The following is a 16,184-nucleotide window of genomic DNA, read 5'->3' as shown; positions in this document are numbered from 1 at the left end:
AATAATAATAATAATAATAATAATAATAATAATAATAATATTAATAATAATACTGTAATATAGTATACATACTTCCCACTACTAGCAAAGTTTTATGGAAAAATTGAAAATTGAAAAAGTGAATAATTTTCTCCATTGTCGTAAAGTTTTGCTTTGGTAAATTTATTTAGGTCTGTCGTTAACGTCTGGTCGTATAATAGGATACTTGTTACAATAATATGTGCGATACAATAAACTTAAATTACAATATTATTAGTATAATACAACGATGTGAGTAAACTACTTCCTCATACTAATTACACTGCATTCCAATATAATCCTTGCAAAATTGCATGATTTACTTATTAATAATATGGAATCTGTCAATATATATTTTAAATAACCTTCCTAAATCTAGTTAGAATATATAATTAGAAACAGTATGATGTAGCTACCTGCTAGTTTTATTACATACACTACGACTATGCACAGTAAATGCTAACATTGTTCGTACCTAATGTTACTCGCACAAGTTAGGACGATAATCTTAACTCCTTCATTTATAAATATAAACTTTTCTCCATCATAACTGAACTGAACTTTTCTTTCAATCATTTACTGAACAGCTTTAGTAATATTTCTCGAACTGGTGTTTTTTTTTTCGAATACAGTATATAGCTTCTCCATCCTTATGTGTTAATTCCTCTGTATTTTCTAAATTAGCTCAGTCCTAGTAATTTTATTCGACCCTTGGTTCGGATATTCCGCTGCTCTTTTCTTACAGATTTACATAACAGAAGAGAAAATGTTTTCCATCTGACAACATTGCTTAATTTTTCTGTGCGCAATCCTGTACATAATGACAGCTTGTCAATGACTTATCAGAAAAAACTGATAAAACTGGAAAAGTGTGCGCAATCTCATTGCAGCCAATACTTTATTATTAGGTTTACTCGTTTTATTTCATTTAACTTGTTTATCTAGTAACCAATAACGACAAGGACACGAACACACAAACATCGAGGAGTTCCAAAGGCTCCTCACCGGGAATCGAACCCGTACACTAAAGGTGCATGTGCTAGTCACTAGATCAGCGGGGAGGGCATCACTGAGCTAACATGAACACTCCTGCCGAGTTCTTTCTAACGAAATATAACTGAATTTCCAAAACAATGACATTCATATCCGTTGCAAATGCTGTCCTCCGTCCGTTTTCCTCCTCCTTTGTCTTTTTGATTCTACTATGGTGCGAGAACTATGCTCGCTGTCTTTACATTCGTTGGAAATATTCTTTTAGATATGGAAACGTAAATGACAAAACCAGCATATATTCACATGTATAGATAGTTTCGAAATATTTTACCATTAAGTATTTCAATTAAAGCTTCTTCTTGCTACACTTAATAATATTTCAACATGCCTTATTTCATTTAAAAGAAAAAACAACACATTATGCACATTTTTTCTCAATTACGAAGGTTGACGTGCGGGTTCGAACCTGGGATCTATGGTTTACTGTTTTTAAAGATACCTGAAGGTGGATTTTGAAAATTTTTAGCTGGAAACAGCCATATCCACGCGCTCATTCTTTTTGGAATAGGGTGTACATTTTTGAATGAATACGATTGTCTTTATAATAAGAATTAAGAATATCTAAAATTTTTGCCTAGATGTTTATATAACTTCCAACTTCTTAATATTTTAAGGTTTGCATATTAACGTTATGCGATGGATATATTTATCATCGAATACGATAACGATAACCACGTTTAAAGTCATTGTTACCCGTAAAGATGTTAATAGGACTCCATTGAAGAACTCGGCAGAGATAATCGCTCTATAATTAATTCCAGATAAGCTGATAGGCAATCAAAATTAATTCGTCTTGTCCCCACCTTTCTGCCTTTCGAGAAGTGTAAAACAAAATTGCTAATCTTGACAGGGAGAAAAACATCTAAATTATTCAATTTTTATCCCACTTAGCTTGCACCTGATGCTGACAAGGCATTGCTATTCATTTTAGTCGCTATCTAATCACGCTACTCACATTGAGCACTTTTAATTTTTGTCTTTAAAAGAAGTACTGATTATTATTTATGTATTAAAGTGTAACTTAAGTCGTATTTTTTGAAGTTGAGTTTCTAGAAATAGATATTCTTTCGTTATTAAGCTAATTTCCATTTTTTTTTTAATTTAAGAGTCGGAAGAGGTTGTGAATCAAACGATTCATGTTGAAATTGACGCGTGTTGTCAAAAAAGTTGATAATTGAGAAAAATCAACCTTTTGATAGAAATGACTGAAGTTAGAAATGATTAAATTACTATGTAAAATTTTATCTGCCAATCACCTGATCGAATATCCCTTTTTGTTTGTCTTTATTCTATAACTTTCTATGCTTAAATCGCTAATAAGTATCACACTGATTAAATTATTTTCAGAAAACTTCATTACCTGTATACAAAATGACAATGAGACTTATCATTTTTTTCTACCCCCTCAATATTACTCTTTTTCTATGTTTAATGTGAGTACATTTGTTTATAAAAGATCCATACGAGAAACGTGTTTTTTTATCATTTATAAATCCGCTATTATGTTAGCACTCTTATACTATTCCCATATAGATTGTATTTACTTTTGGATTGCGTATTAATGGAAAGTTATTGTGTGTATACAGTAAGTACCCATTTAATTCCCAACCTACTCACCGTTTGCAATTTAAACATCATTTCACCAACTCGAGTATCAAGAAAACGACAACTGTTTATTTAAATGTATTGTTATACTAAAAGACCTCTTATCTATTTTAGTAATATAGATAATTGTTACAAAAGTGTATTAAAATATAGAGAGCTATTATGAAAGTTATAATTAACTATGTAGATATTTGTATTTACCTATATTCTATATCAGACGCGCACCCAGATTTTTTATTGGGAGTGTTCCAATTTTTTCTGAGGGGGGTCTTATACGTCTATGTAGTGTTAAACCTGTGTTATTCTGCATCCGAAAAGACGATAAGTAATTGTTAATTACTGCCACCTATTTTCTCAGAAAATCTGATGGAAGTAGTTGATTTTTATAAGGAAATGAAGGTGTAAAATCAAATCTTTAGGCCGTATAAATAATTTCTCCAAGTATAGTTATGTTTAGAAAGTGTACAAATGTGTATCGAGTTACGAAACTTTTGGGAAGCATCCGGACCCGGTGTGCCCCTTCCCCCAGTGGGTGCACCCTTGTTCTATACCTCCGTTTGCGGTGGTTAATAGTGGAAACAGGAAGATCAAAATTTATATTTTTATCTGATCACGTGAGTGATCGTGGTGGTGAGGAAATAAGTTTTGATCTCCTATCAGCTTATCTGGAATGATCATAGCTGTCTAGGGCAGAACAGAATTCAGAAATTCACAATCGTTCAGGAGTAATCGTGTTTAGTAGCAGACCTACGTACGCATTAACATAACAATATGATTATGAACACTAGCATAGTTCTAATAAAATATCACAAAGGGAAATGTGAGGGAAAAAGCAGCTATAATACGCGAAATTTTACGGAAAATACAGGAGAGTTAGTTACTCTCTTGCAGAATGTTGTAAGTAGAGACTCAAAAAATTTCAGGTAGAGTCTCAAATAACAGAACGTTCCACCTTTCTATTTCCATTATAACATGAAAATTTATTTAATTTGAACTGTTCTATGAAACAGTTGGAAGAAAAAAATATGAGAAGTTGAATAGTTAAGGATAATTGATCACTCAATAGGAAAGTAAAAGTAAAAATCGGCAATGGTATTTTTTTAGTTTCTGCAAATTGTTTGTTGAGCTGTTAGAGTTATCTTCTATGACAAAAATGTTATGTTAAAAATTTAACAATGTTAGCAATAACTTTCCTGACAATATACTGTAGTCAGACTTAGTGGGACAAAATTATCATTTGGAAATTATGCGTAAATTAAAACTTCAGCTCTCTCAGAGCTAAAGACATCTTTTTATGTAGAAGATCGCATGGAACAAGTGTGTCTATCTATATTCAAAGCAATTATTAAACCTGTTAAAATTCAGGCAGGAGAAGATTAGAAACGCGATATCCAAGTTTCGTATTTTAAATACATTAGGATAATATAAAGAAGAAGAAGAAAAAGGGAACATCATATCTAAAACAGATGTTTATTGCTTTAATTTTATAAACAAGTTATATTGAATTCTAATAGAATATCTGAAGCTCACAATATCTGGTTCATGCTAGCTTTATTTTACTTTAGTAACTTCACAATAGAAATAAGTCTCTGAACAAAGCAAGTTTTAATTAAAAATAATAATTGTGTAAAAGTTTCGCCAACTAGCATTCAGATTTAGTCTTAAGGATTTTGTTATATTACGAGTCAACTCTCTGTTGTATACACTGTGTTTGGTGAAACCAAGATGTTTAGTTAATTGGCAAAACTCTTACACAATCATCATTTTTAATTAAAACTTGCCTTGTCCACATATTTTTATTTTTTTTTGTGAACTCACAATAAAGTGTTTTCCGAACGGAAAACGAGATGTAAGCGAAATTCTACACAAAAGAAATATTAGTTTGTATCTGTTTCTTGGTTTATTATACTGTTTTCTTCTCTGTCAGTTTGAACTTTGCAACCCGTACAACACATATGACAGGACGTATAATTAAAAAAAAAAAAAAAAAAAACTTTTTAAGGTGGTTGGGCAACCAACGTGATCGTTGCGACTTGGTGGGTTGCATAACTTACACTTGCTTTCCATCAATTAAATACCAGTTTGAAACTTAATAAAGACAACCATACCCGGACTGAACAAAGAATTTATAATAAGTTGTGAATGTTGTAAAGGCACTTTTTAAATTGCATACTCCACTGAAGGAAAACAAAGGTGATACTGGAATAAATAAATCATAAAAAAAATTAAAAATCCATTTTTCCCAAGAAAGCCGTGTATTATGGAAAAATCCTTATCCTAAAGAAGCCAGCTCTTTTTGCAGCTCTCGTTGTAACAAATTGATACAACTCTGTCATGTTGGCATGTTTTGAACTTAGCGAGTCTGTCTGTTTAAATGGAGCAGAGCTGATTATAAACAGTGGACTTGGGCAGTTACTCTTTTCTTATGAAATATTAATGGAATGCCTTTCAGGAAACTGTGTCAAAAATGATTCCACTGGATTTGATTTGCTAGAATAGATTTGAATAATTTGATCCTCCTCAGATTATTTTTAACTAACAACTTTTGATCAAACAAACAACTGTAATTTTGCTTCAGATTACAGTTGAAATAAAGTTTTATTCTTTGGGTAACTTAATACTATTTATTTAAGAACTATATGACAAACTTACCGTTTCAGGGGATCTCGTAGAGCTTCAAACTTTTCCCTTTCCCTGCGTAGTCGGGCTTCTCGTTCTTTGTCAGTCAGCCCCATCAACCTTCGACGGTCAGATGTAGCGGTTTTGATTTCTTCCCGCAGTTGTTCTTTCAAACTGCGCATATAATTAGGCAACTGTAAGAGGAAACAGATTCTCGCTAAAGATGCTCTAAATTAATTTCACACATACAACAAGCCAGTCCGAGATAGCTGTTAACTATATTTAAAAATTCATTTCAAACGGTTCAGCCATTTTCCGTTATATGTTAGATAACGTTTTTTTTTTTCAATTGTTTAATTAGACATAGATTAATAATATTGTTGTTGCCTTGTATGCTTAAATTATTTCTTGATATCCAATATGAATTGTTATGTTTAATTTAATGTGAAGAATAATATATAACAAGATTTTCTATGTTATCAACAGTCAAGCTGCGACTTTCGTCTGTAAGAATTATATTACATTGAATATATGTCACACTAACAGCAAATTAAGTTTAATGCCAAACAGTGTTCAGTTTTATTTCTCAAGCGATTCTTTTCTTGTCTAGCCATTACTCTGTCAATAGCTTACGAAGCATTACCACTAGACTTTTGTATGCATAGTCTTTAATACTTCTTTCCATATACTTTTTCAGCTTTTTAAAAAAGATTTAGTTGGATATTTTCCCCAACAACTTTTCAGTATTTCAAATTGTTCATGTAATAATTTACCATTACCACCTAACTTTAAAACTGGCTTCTGACAAAAAAAAAAAAAAAAAAAAAAAAAAAGAACTTTAAACTGAATATACACGATATCATGTTTAGATTGCTCACCTTGCTAGAGATTTATTTTTACTATCGATATCGTACAATCTTATTTCTTTGTGAATTATTTGCTTCTGTTGCCACTTGGATCTCTTTGGTCAGGACTTTTATCCAAGTCAGCCGAGTCGGGGATTGCTTTCCAGATCCGGCCTCACTCAGATAGATTCGGTAATCTAAACGAACCTAGCTATTCTGAGAGACCGATGGCCCACAAGTAACCGAAATGTCAGCTCTACATATTTATGAATGATAGAATATAGACTTAAATAAGGAGACGGTGATTATGAGAAATGAATGAAATGGTGGAATGAAGAAAGTGAGAGGAAACGGGAGAACCCCGAGAAAACCCACGCACACAGTGTTTGTCCACCACAAAGTTCACTTGGCGAGAGCAGGGTTTGAACCCGGGACCCCATGCACCAGAGGTGAACGCTTTACCACTGAGCCACCGCGGCCCGTCTATATAGAATTAATGATGTCCACTATTCTAGCTCGAATATTTACATGTTTGATTCCCGATGTGATATTTCTTAATCTACCAAGTCTTCCTATTTCAAATATACTTTTACGTTTATTCGTTATTTTGTAGTAAAAGTAATGCAGCGATTTTGGACACTCACAACGAAAAAGGATTTAACAAAACACTGTTTGAGCTCGGCAGTATTTCTTATTTTCTTCTTATTTTCTACACGACAAGTTTTATGGGCTTTCTTGATTAAATTTTGACGATTCCTTATAAGTAAATCAGAGTTGGCGTGGGTCAATGAAAACTTGACCCACGACCCACTGACCCACCACCCACCGTGACCCACGACCCACTGACCCACGACCCACCATGACCCACTCTGACCCACGACCCACCATGACCCACCACCCACGGTGACCCACTCTGACCCACCACCCACCATGAACCACTCTCATCCACTTTGACCTACTCTGACTCACCAAAATCCATTGTCATCAATTCTGAAGATGATCCACGGCCTCTTCTAAACTGACTAAAGAGTTTACACTTGTAATAAAACAAGACTGTGAAATTGTCACTAATCGGAGTTTGAATTTCTAGTCAATCGCTCAAGCACCAGTCTGCTACAATAACAGTGGATCTGACCTTTACGATATAAAATGGTAAAGTGTTTGTCAGTGAGGAAATTGAAACAGTTCGAGGTGGGGGGAAATTAGTGTGTGCCTAAAATATACTTGTACTAAGAGAGTATTCTTTCAAGTGTTAATTTCTGAACGCATTCCAAAAGAAACTTCTATTCGCAGAAAAATACCCCTGTACAATAGGGAAAAGGTTATGGTTTCTCAGTTCACAGTATTTTTCTCACAAAAAACTTGAAAAATCAGTTGTTCATAGGGTATAAAGGTGCTCGGTTACCCTCTGTGAGAGCATCTCCATAAAGTATGCTCATAATTGTAATTTGTGTAATCACTAAAACACCATGTTAAATTTAAGTTACAAACATGCATAATTGCAATTATAATGAATATTTATTCAAAGTAGTTACCTAAAGCAAAGAAGAGATTTACTAAAAAATAGGCACAAAGTTGAATAACACAAATAAGCCATTAGTAATACAAGTATACGTTTTCCGTAACACTTAATTTTCCACCTTAAAACAAATCTGAAATCGGATTTATTTCCTGTTGGTAACTTTTTGTCTGTAAATCATCCGCAGTGGAATGATGTCCATCCTTCAGCCAAGAAATAACGAGCTCGTCTACTTTGAGCTTGTCTAGCGGTGGGCCATTAACATTGATGAGCAACAAGTTAGACAATGTTTGAGCACTTAGTGTATTTCTAATATTAGTCATCTGTAAATTCATAAGGGGAAATTTCCGTTCGCACTCTGTCGTGGAAATTGATAATATTTCTACCCGATTTCTGCAACTTCTCATTGACAATCTACTTGTTAGACTTAAGTCTGATAACGATTTTTCTTGGTTAGGTTTGAAATACTCAGCAAGAAGTATCATCTCTCTATCACCATACAACATCTTTTCCATATCGACCATGTCAGTTGGTAATGTCGACCCATGTAGAACAGAAACTTCATCTATCACGCCTTTGATAGGGAATCTTGTGAATAAATTATCAATTAAAGCCTGATAAACTGATGATTTCTTATTTGTTTATAAATTTATTTTTTGTATTTACACATGAAGGTTTGATACCATTACCAAGTACCCTCCCCCGTCTAGAAAGCGAAAGGGAACGAGGTTCCTGGAAAGTGTTCAGAGTTGAATGGGAATTTCCCTCCTTCTTCAACTTCAATTACCACACTGCTGTTTGCCATATGCCAAATTACGATGAATTTCAATTAAATTATCATAGTATAATTATTTCCTTGTTGAATTATTAAATACTTTTCAGTGGAAAAAAGGATGAAATTTCAAAGTTCCAAATCAAAGTAAGTAGACCAACGTAAAGGGAGAAAAAGTGTAAAATTTTCCATACAATTATGCGTACAATCCAAACTTCAAATTTCCGTGTAATTAAGCTTACAGTACAAATTTTATGCCTATTTTTCTCACAACTTTATGGGTTGATTGCCCTGTGCTGTAAGCGCTCCAAATAATAAACATAAGCTTCAGCAATTATTATAGCAGAAAGCAATGGATATATGAAGCCAAGCACTGTATTTTTTGTTTCTATTCTTTTTCTTAAATAACGTCGATCGTTTTCGATCATTTTTACAAACCAACTCAATACCAATTTTCCATATATAGAAAGTGCACTCCCCCACATAAAGGAGAATTTTAAAAAATGCTGTTTATTTTCAATAAAGAGTTAATACACTGAATTTCATTTCCGTAAGTTTAACGGCTTGCGAGATACTCATTTTTTTTTCGCAAAAGTTCGGATCCTCACTACCTCCTTAGGATATTATGCATTATAATAAAAGCAATATAACATCCCAATTTGGATTAAGGCCTAACTATATACCAAAAGTAATTTCATTTGACTTTGCAATGTGACCATTATGATCAGGCACACATAATTACATTCAGTTTTTTATATAATAATTTATATATTACAGTGATTCAAAAATTTAATTTTTCCAGTAGTTAGCTCTAAAAGCTCACAGGTCTCGAAAGCCAAGTAGTAGTGTAAGTCCTATTGCTATTATTACTATTAAAAATATCAATATCCAAAAGTGCCTGCAGTTCTTTTTTCACTTGGTTAGATATACTCACCTCAGGTAAGTAGACAGAAACAAGTGGAAAAGAAAGGGAAATGAAGGTCTTGAAAGTAAAACGGAGACAAATTTACTAGTCCTCAGAAGATACTGTCTACAATGCAGTGAGCAAAGAGGGTCGGTAGATCATACTGAGTCGGTGGGTCGCAGTGGGTCATGGTGGGTGGTGGGTCACAGTGGGTCACGGTGGGTGGTGGGTCACAGTGGGTCATGGCGGGTGGTGGATCGTAGTGGGTCACAGTGGGTCACATGCTGTTGACCCACGACCCACTGACCCACCCAGAAAACTTGACCCACTTGACCCACTGACCCACCGACCCACTGACCCACTCCGTCTCTGAAGTAAATCATGAGAAACTTACCGTTTCTGTGATTCTCACACGTTTATACTCTTATAAAATATGTAGTTATCTTTCAGTGCAATGTTATGACAGACACCCACATCAAGAGAGAAATGTAATTATAGATTTATTAAGAAGAAACGGGAGAATCATGTTGCTAGAACTACGTTTAGAAATGAACGTTAAAGAAAAATTAGTTTAACGGTCACGATTAAGTCTTTTAGGCTAAAGGAGATGGATGATTTATGAAAGTAAATGATAGTAAAAATAACATTTAGGGGTCTCCTAACGGGATTGGAACCCAAGACTACATGCACCAAAGGCGCACTCACTAGCTACTAGACGAGGCCACTAGAATAGGCAGAACTATATTAACAGTGTCATACAAATTCTCCGTGTGTATGACGATGTTTCACTGTCTCCAGGTCTATTCAGGCCATGCCGAATCACGGGTTTTACTGCTTGCAAGTTACGAAATTCTTAACTAGTTTTATAATTGCTTCCAAACATCAAGTAAAAAAGAACGTTTGTTTCAATCTCAAAGGATAAGAAGTCACTGTAGTCAGATACTTTTTTCTAAAAACGGAATTCAGCTCTTTGGATTTATCGTTAGTTTAGTCAGATTATAACGACAATTTTATAGCTATGGGACGCCAAACTTGTGTTGAGTTCTTCAACATTTAAAGTTCTTCACATATTTCAGATTCTACCAAGAATTGAATTCAAGACGTATATTTCAAGGTGAAGTGTTCCTATATATTCAAGAAACTAGAAGTGTTCCTATATATTCGGCATATAAGGGCAAATATTTTTGAAAACTTCAAATAAACTGCACTTTATTGCAGTTTATTTTATTATAAACTATTACGTAATTTATTATAGAATTGTTCATAATGTTTGTCACATTATCTTCTACATTTTTAAGCATAAGTATGAATGTACTCATCTTTTCCATTTATTTATGTAACGAAGCGTAACGGCATAGTGACATTTTGAATTATGCTCTCTGTTTTCTTTGGAACTAAAGATGAGGGTTTTTATCTAAAGAAAAAAAATAGTTATATTGAGTTCCCAGAAATATAGTTGATGACAGATAATGTACTGATCTCACACAAAATAACTTAAATCCATCTCTTACGTCATAGCTATTTGTGTACTACAATTGAAGAAAATTTAATTTAATTTTTAGCTGAAAGCCTAGTCATATTTTTTTGTTAGTAGTAAGATCTAGAACAGTCTTTATTCTTGTAAAATTCTACTTTACCTTCTTTGCTTTACTACAACAACGAAAAAAGGGAAATTGCAGAATGTCGAATTACACCTAAAATTGTAATCCAATTTTTCTTTTTGCTGTTGTCCTATCTGATCAATTAGAAAAAAGCAAAGAACGACGAAGATTCGAACACGAGTCTTGTGGGTAGGAGTCCTGTAAGAATCGAATGAGCTATGGAATAATATAGCAGCAGTTGCGTACTTCACAAATATTTGGCTAATAGCCGTAAGTTTCAAGCTATTAAAGAAGATAGTTTTTTTCTTCTTTCTGTTAAGTTTTAGGATATTTGTATAGTGTCTCATGTGAACTGCAAAGAGAAAGATAATACAGTTATCGATTTTGTTAGGGATTGGACCTATAAAAAATCAATTAAATCGCGAGGTATAGGAAGGTACGCGCAACGATTTCATTCTCATAGTAATGGGCAAAAGACACTATCCCGCGAAAAACATGCATTTTCTTTTGTGACAGATAATACATGCATTGTGCTATGTGTTTATTACAATGCACGCTTTTGAATATATTTTTAAATAAATTTATATTCTTTATGAATAAATTATTCAAATAAGCCTCTATTAAGGGCTATTCAATTATATTAGTAGAAGTTCCCGATTTATTAACAAAAAATAGAATTTATTGTATGAAAAGTGCTCAAGAAATTATTACAGTCAATAGGTATGCCCATCAAGGCTGAAAGCTGAAATTGTCCTAATATTATTGCTTATCATAGATTAGTAGCCTATCATATCTTGTCTGGTGTTTGAGGAAATAATTCAAATTTTCCACTGATGATTATAAGCAAAATCTTGGTATTCTCACTGGCTAATGAAATATGGCCACTCTTGTACACACTATACGTTATAAATTTAACACACTGTGGTAAAATATAATTTCAATATTCTTGAAGGCTGTTATTAAGAGAAAACTTCAACTTTTTTCTTATTATGTATACTATTTTTTAAAGCACCCATTAACTAATTGAAACTCTCCTTGAAGAAAAAAAAATATAACTTTCATTATGAAATTAAGTTAGGGCTCATCTTATAACATTCTTAATACAAGTCTCACACTTCTTTTAAATCATTAAACATTCACAGAAACTTCGTAAAAGCCTAAACCTGGCTTGACTGACTCGGGAGTACAATATTAAGATGGAACTCGCAGAAATGGGAATACAAAATAGAAACTGGATCCAGTTGGTCAAGGATAGAAGTCAGTGGAGAGCTTTTGTGAACGCGGAATTGAAACTCCGGGTTCCATAGGCCATAGAGTTAGTTAGTTAGTTAATAAATTTAAATAATTTATAATGTGGAAGTATAATTTAATGTAGAATCCGTACTATATTAACTCCGATTGCAGTTCTCCTGAACTTTGAGAAGTACAATCTAATTTGAAAATAAATTTCTCTTAATTTGGTATATTATCTCTTTTGCTAGAGTTTTTAGAGTAAAACACAACCATTTTGTGCTGATTTAAGAGCACTTTAGATCTTTTAAAATATCAATTCTTAACGATTTCAATTAAGATTTGCTGCTGACTGTTTAATTTTTTTTTTCGGAAAATACATTAAAGTTTCTAAAAGGGAAGAACGGATATGATATTAAAACCATTAAGAACAGACACTAACTAGATTTCCTTTGTGTTTAGCTTATTAGGATTTTTGTTAGGCGAAAGCTCATAAGATTCCACAAGAATGTGGAAACACATCTCATATGGTTTCCTACTGGATTTCAGGCTAGGAGTTGACATTCAATTATCCATTGCGCAACAGTCAATAGTATAATTGAGTATCAAGAGTATATTATGACGATCATACATGCTGATGACATGTAAATATAAGACGGATCAATTAAATTTGACCAATGTAATTTGACGAAATTATAAAATGCACAACTATAAGCAAACGGTTTGTAGCGTATATTACCAACTAAGCACAACAGTAACGAAACAGTAAAATAGAGACCAGTTTTGGAAACTATATGTCGTTAGCGTGTCCCTATACAACATGGCGGCCATCCGTAAATACGGTCGAAATACGTTCCAAGCATAACACTAAGGCTCATCTCCTGAAGAAACCAAGGCAGATACAAACATGAAACCTTTTGTAACCTTCAAGAGACATAAAAGACAACATTATGCTGATAAGGAAAATCCCCCAAGAAGGGGCATAAGGGAGCTACGGGAGATAACTAGAAAATTTTAAATAGCTACTCCCACCGTGTGGTACTTCGTTTGAAAGACAATTACGTGTAGAGATCAGTTTTGGAAACTACATGTCGCTAGCGTGTTCCTATCGTGGAACGTACTTCGACCGTACTTTACGGATGGCTGCATTGTTGGATAGGGACACACTAGCGACATGTAGTTTCCAAAATTGGTCTCTACACGTGATTACCTTTCCAACGAGATACCACACGGTGGGCAGCTATTTAAAATTTTGTAGTTACTCCCGTAACTTCCTTTAGCGCATGGGAGGTTTTCCATATCAGCATAATGTTGTCTTTTATATCCCTTGAAGTGTCAAAAGGTTTCATGTTTCTATCTGCCTTGGTTTCAACAGGAGATGGGCCTTAGTGTTATTCGTGGAACGCACTATATATATATATATATATATATATATATATATATATAATTTGTCTGAATCAAATTTTTCATTCATTGGACATTACCCCTCAAAATTTTCTTTGGTCCTTCATTGCTCCCCCCTGAAAAAAATGGATTTACGCTACTGTTAGAAGTGTTGGAAACTATTTTTAAGTATGAGTCTTAGTTATACAGTATTTGGGAGTTCTAAGGAAACGTAGTATGAAGAGAATGTTGCAATGTAGTGGAACATGATCAAGTGGAACCATTTACGATGGTATCTGTATCTATGTATCTATATCAATAGCTATACATATATGGGTAACCAGGGCAAGAGTGAACGCTGAGGCATGAGTGGAAATGCTATTGACGAAGAAGTGGCAACGTCGGTAAACAAACGAATGTTGAAAATTAGTTCGGCATGACACATGTAGGAACGGAAAAGGAGGGGAACCGTGTGCGTGCAGTGTGAAGAGCAGCAGAGTAGAAAGCTTGTTGCAAAAGGAAAGAAGTAAAAGATTCGTAGGTAAGTGTCACAGTTTATAACGTAGTTTCAGCTGAAGGTGCAGGATTGGAAATATTTCCTGGAAAAGCTGTATAAGTTCGTATTTTTTATCAGTGGTACGCAAAAGAAAAAATTGCTCTGGCGGGAGATGGCAGGCAATTATTGGAAGATACCTGAAGCGGGGCAAGAGTGTACGGGACAAGTGTGAACGTTCACACTTGCCGCTTGTTTTACAGTTGGGTAAAGAAAATGTTGGAGCCAACACGTAACATTGAGTAAAAAACATTTGCAGAGGTAAGACAGAAGTTGGCGGCTATAGACTACTAACAAAACGTTTGCATTATCGTTTAGAATTTCGCAGCCCGAGTTGTTGAGCATATGTCATGTTGCACGGTAACACAAAATAAGCTAGAAATTCGCATCAAAGTCATCTACACTCACGGCTACGCCCATCCAATTCAGTGGGAAATTGTTTTCAGATACACCATCGGTGAAATGAGGATTTCCTGTATCATATACGAGTGATCTCACGAATAATGTTCCAATCTTAATCAAAGGAAGTCTGTGTACGTGTATGACCAGTGTGTGCACCGCAAGTAACATTTTTGTGCTTCATGATGAATGTTGAACTGATTTCTCTGATTTTCATATTTTGTAATTGTAACATGTATGATATACAGTACTGTAACATTTGTTAGCAGTTCCATTTGGCACTAATCTGTTTGGTATTTTATAACTTCCTTAGTTCCATGTAACCAGTACATATATATCTATGATTCAATGTATTTTTTGGTGTTTATGCCTACGTTTCTATGTTTTGATTCGACTGTACATCGTTGCCCCAACCATTGTTTACTCTTACCCCACCATGTGGGGCAAGAGTACAAAATTTTTCCTTCGTCAAAACTATGTTATTTCTCTGTATCCTCTGCTTGATTTGCCGCAATTAAACTGTATATGTTATTAGAGATAACAGTCCTTCACATAGAGAACATGTTGCGTTTTAGTCTGTCACCATTCCACCGCAATTCTTTGATTTACAAAAAGTGTTCACTCTTGCCCTGGTTGCCCATATCTATCTATCTATATATATATTTTTTACAATTGGTGTATTAAGAGGTTCGTGAGAGCATAAAACAGAGCACTAAACGTAACTTCATTAATTTTTATAGATGGCTTTTATAAGGTGATCAAATCACCATCACTTAGATTAATTCCCTGCAGCTACGAACTGATGTAACAAATGAGATTTTGATTGTTTTAAAATATCTTTGTTTTATTATTTTAAAGACATGAGAAACTATGTCCTAGATACTGTCATTGTCATTGAGGTAACGATTATGTCATGGAATTTTCAGAGCGAAAAAAATTATGTGTGAAGAATACCGCTCACAATATTTTTTTCAATCGACTCTAGTTTGGTATTAGGTGTTCATCTAGGCCTACAATGACAGTTAACAAGACGTAAGGACGAAAAATTCAAAGTAACCTGACGAACATGAACTGTTTAATCATTTGCCTGGTTTATTACATTATTATTATTATTATTATTATTATTATTATTATTATTATTATTATTATTATTATTATTATTATTATTATTATTATTATTATTATTATATTTTCTTGTTTTATATTTTGTATATTTGATTTAATCTGTTAGTTTTGTCGCAGTTTCTCTCTAATTTTTCAGACTTTTGAAAGACTTTCAGACCAAAATGGTGGTCTTTCAAAATGGTGGTCGTTAGTTGGGCATTTCAATTGCACCACCCCGATAGTTAATAAAATAGGAAAATCTTTTGTGTAAACTAACTCGGGGAAGCACTAAAGGCCGATCACAAAATACACTAATCTTGTGTTTAAATTTTCTGTTAAGTACACTAATGCGATGTTCTTAAAATATACATCCAGTTTGTACTATAGAGGGTAAAACTGAGGGGGATCGCGGAGCACGCCGTCAGCCCTCTTCCAGAAAATATCTATGACGTCCCCCAACTTTCTAAACAAATTACAATGGACAAAGATAGGCATGGGGGACTGCGTGACGTCATGCGTCCCCCTAACTTTTCACATCCACTTTTACCCTCGACTAAAGATATGTTTCAACTAATATTT

General features: G+C 33.9%; 1 protein-coding gene across 11 annotated transcripts in view; it reads right to left on the bottom strand.

The window, feature by feature from the left end:
- The window catches only part of LOC145688130 (uncharacterized), a 669,087-nt gene that overhangs the window by 216,769 nt on the left and 436,134 nt on the right, over positions 1-16,184 (bottom strand). For all 11 annotated transcript variants that reach the window (XM_081761906.1, XM_081761908.1, XM_081761907.1 and 8 more), the window contains one exon: positions 5,329-5,489. In XM_081761906.1, coding sequence (XP_081618032.1) covers positions 5,329-5,489 — 161 coding nt within the window. The remainder of the gene's footprint in view (positions 1-5,328; positions 5,490-16,184) is intronic.

Source organism: Thermobia domestica, chromosome 6 (assembly GCF_964235325.1).
Source record: "Thermobia domestica chromosome 6, izTheDome1.hap1.1, whole genome shotgun sequence".
Lineage (NCBI taxonomy): Eukaryota > Metazoa > Arthropoda > Insecta > Zygentoma > Lepismatidae > Thermobia > Thermobia domestica.
Note: the sequence above shows the minus strand (reverse complement) of the source record. Positions and strands in the feature narration are given on the sequence as shown.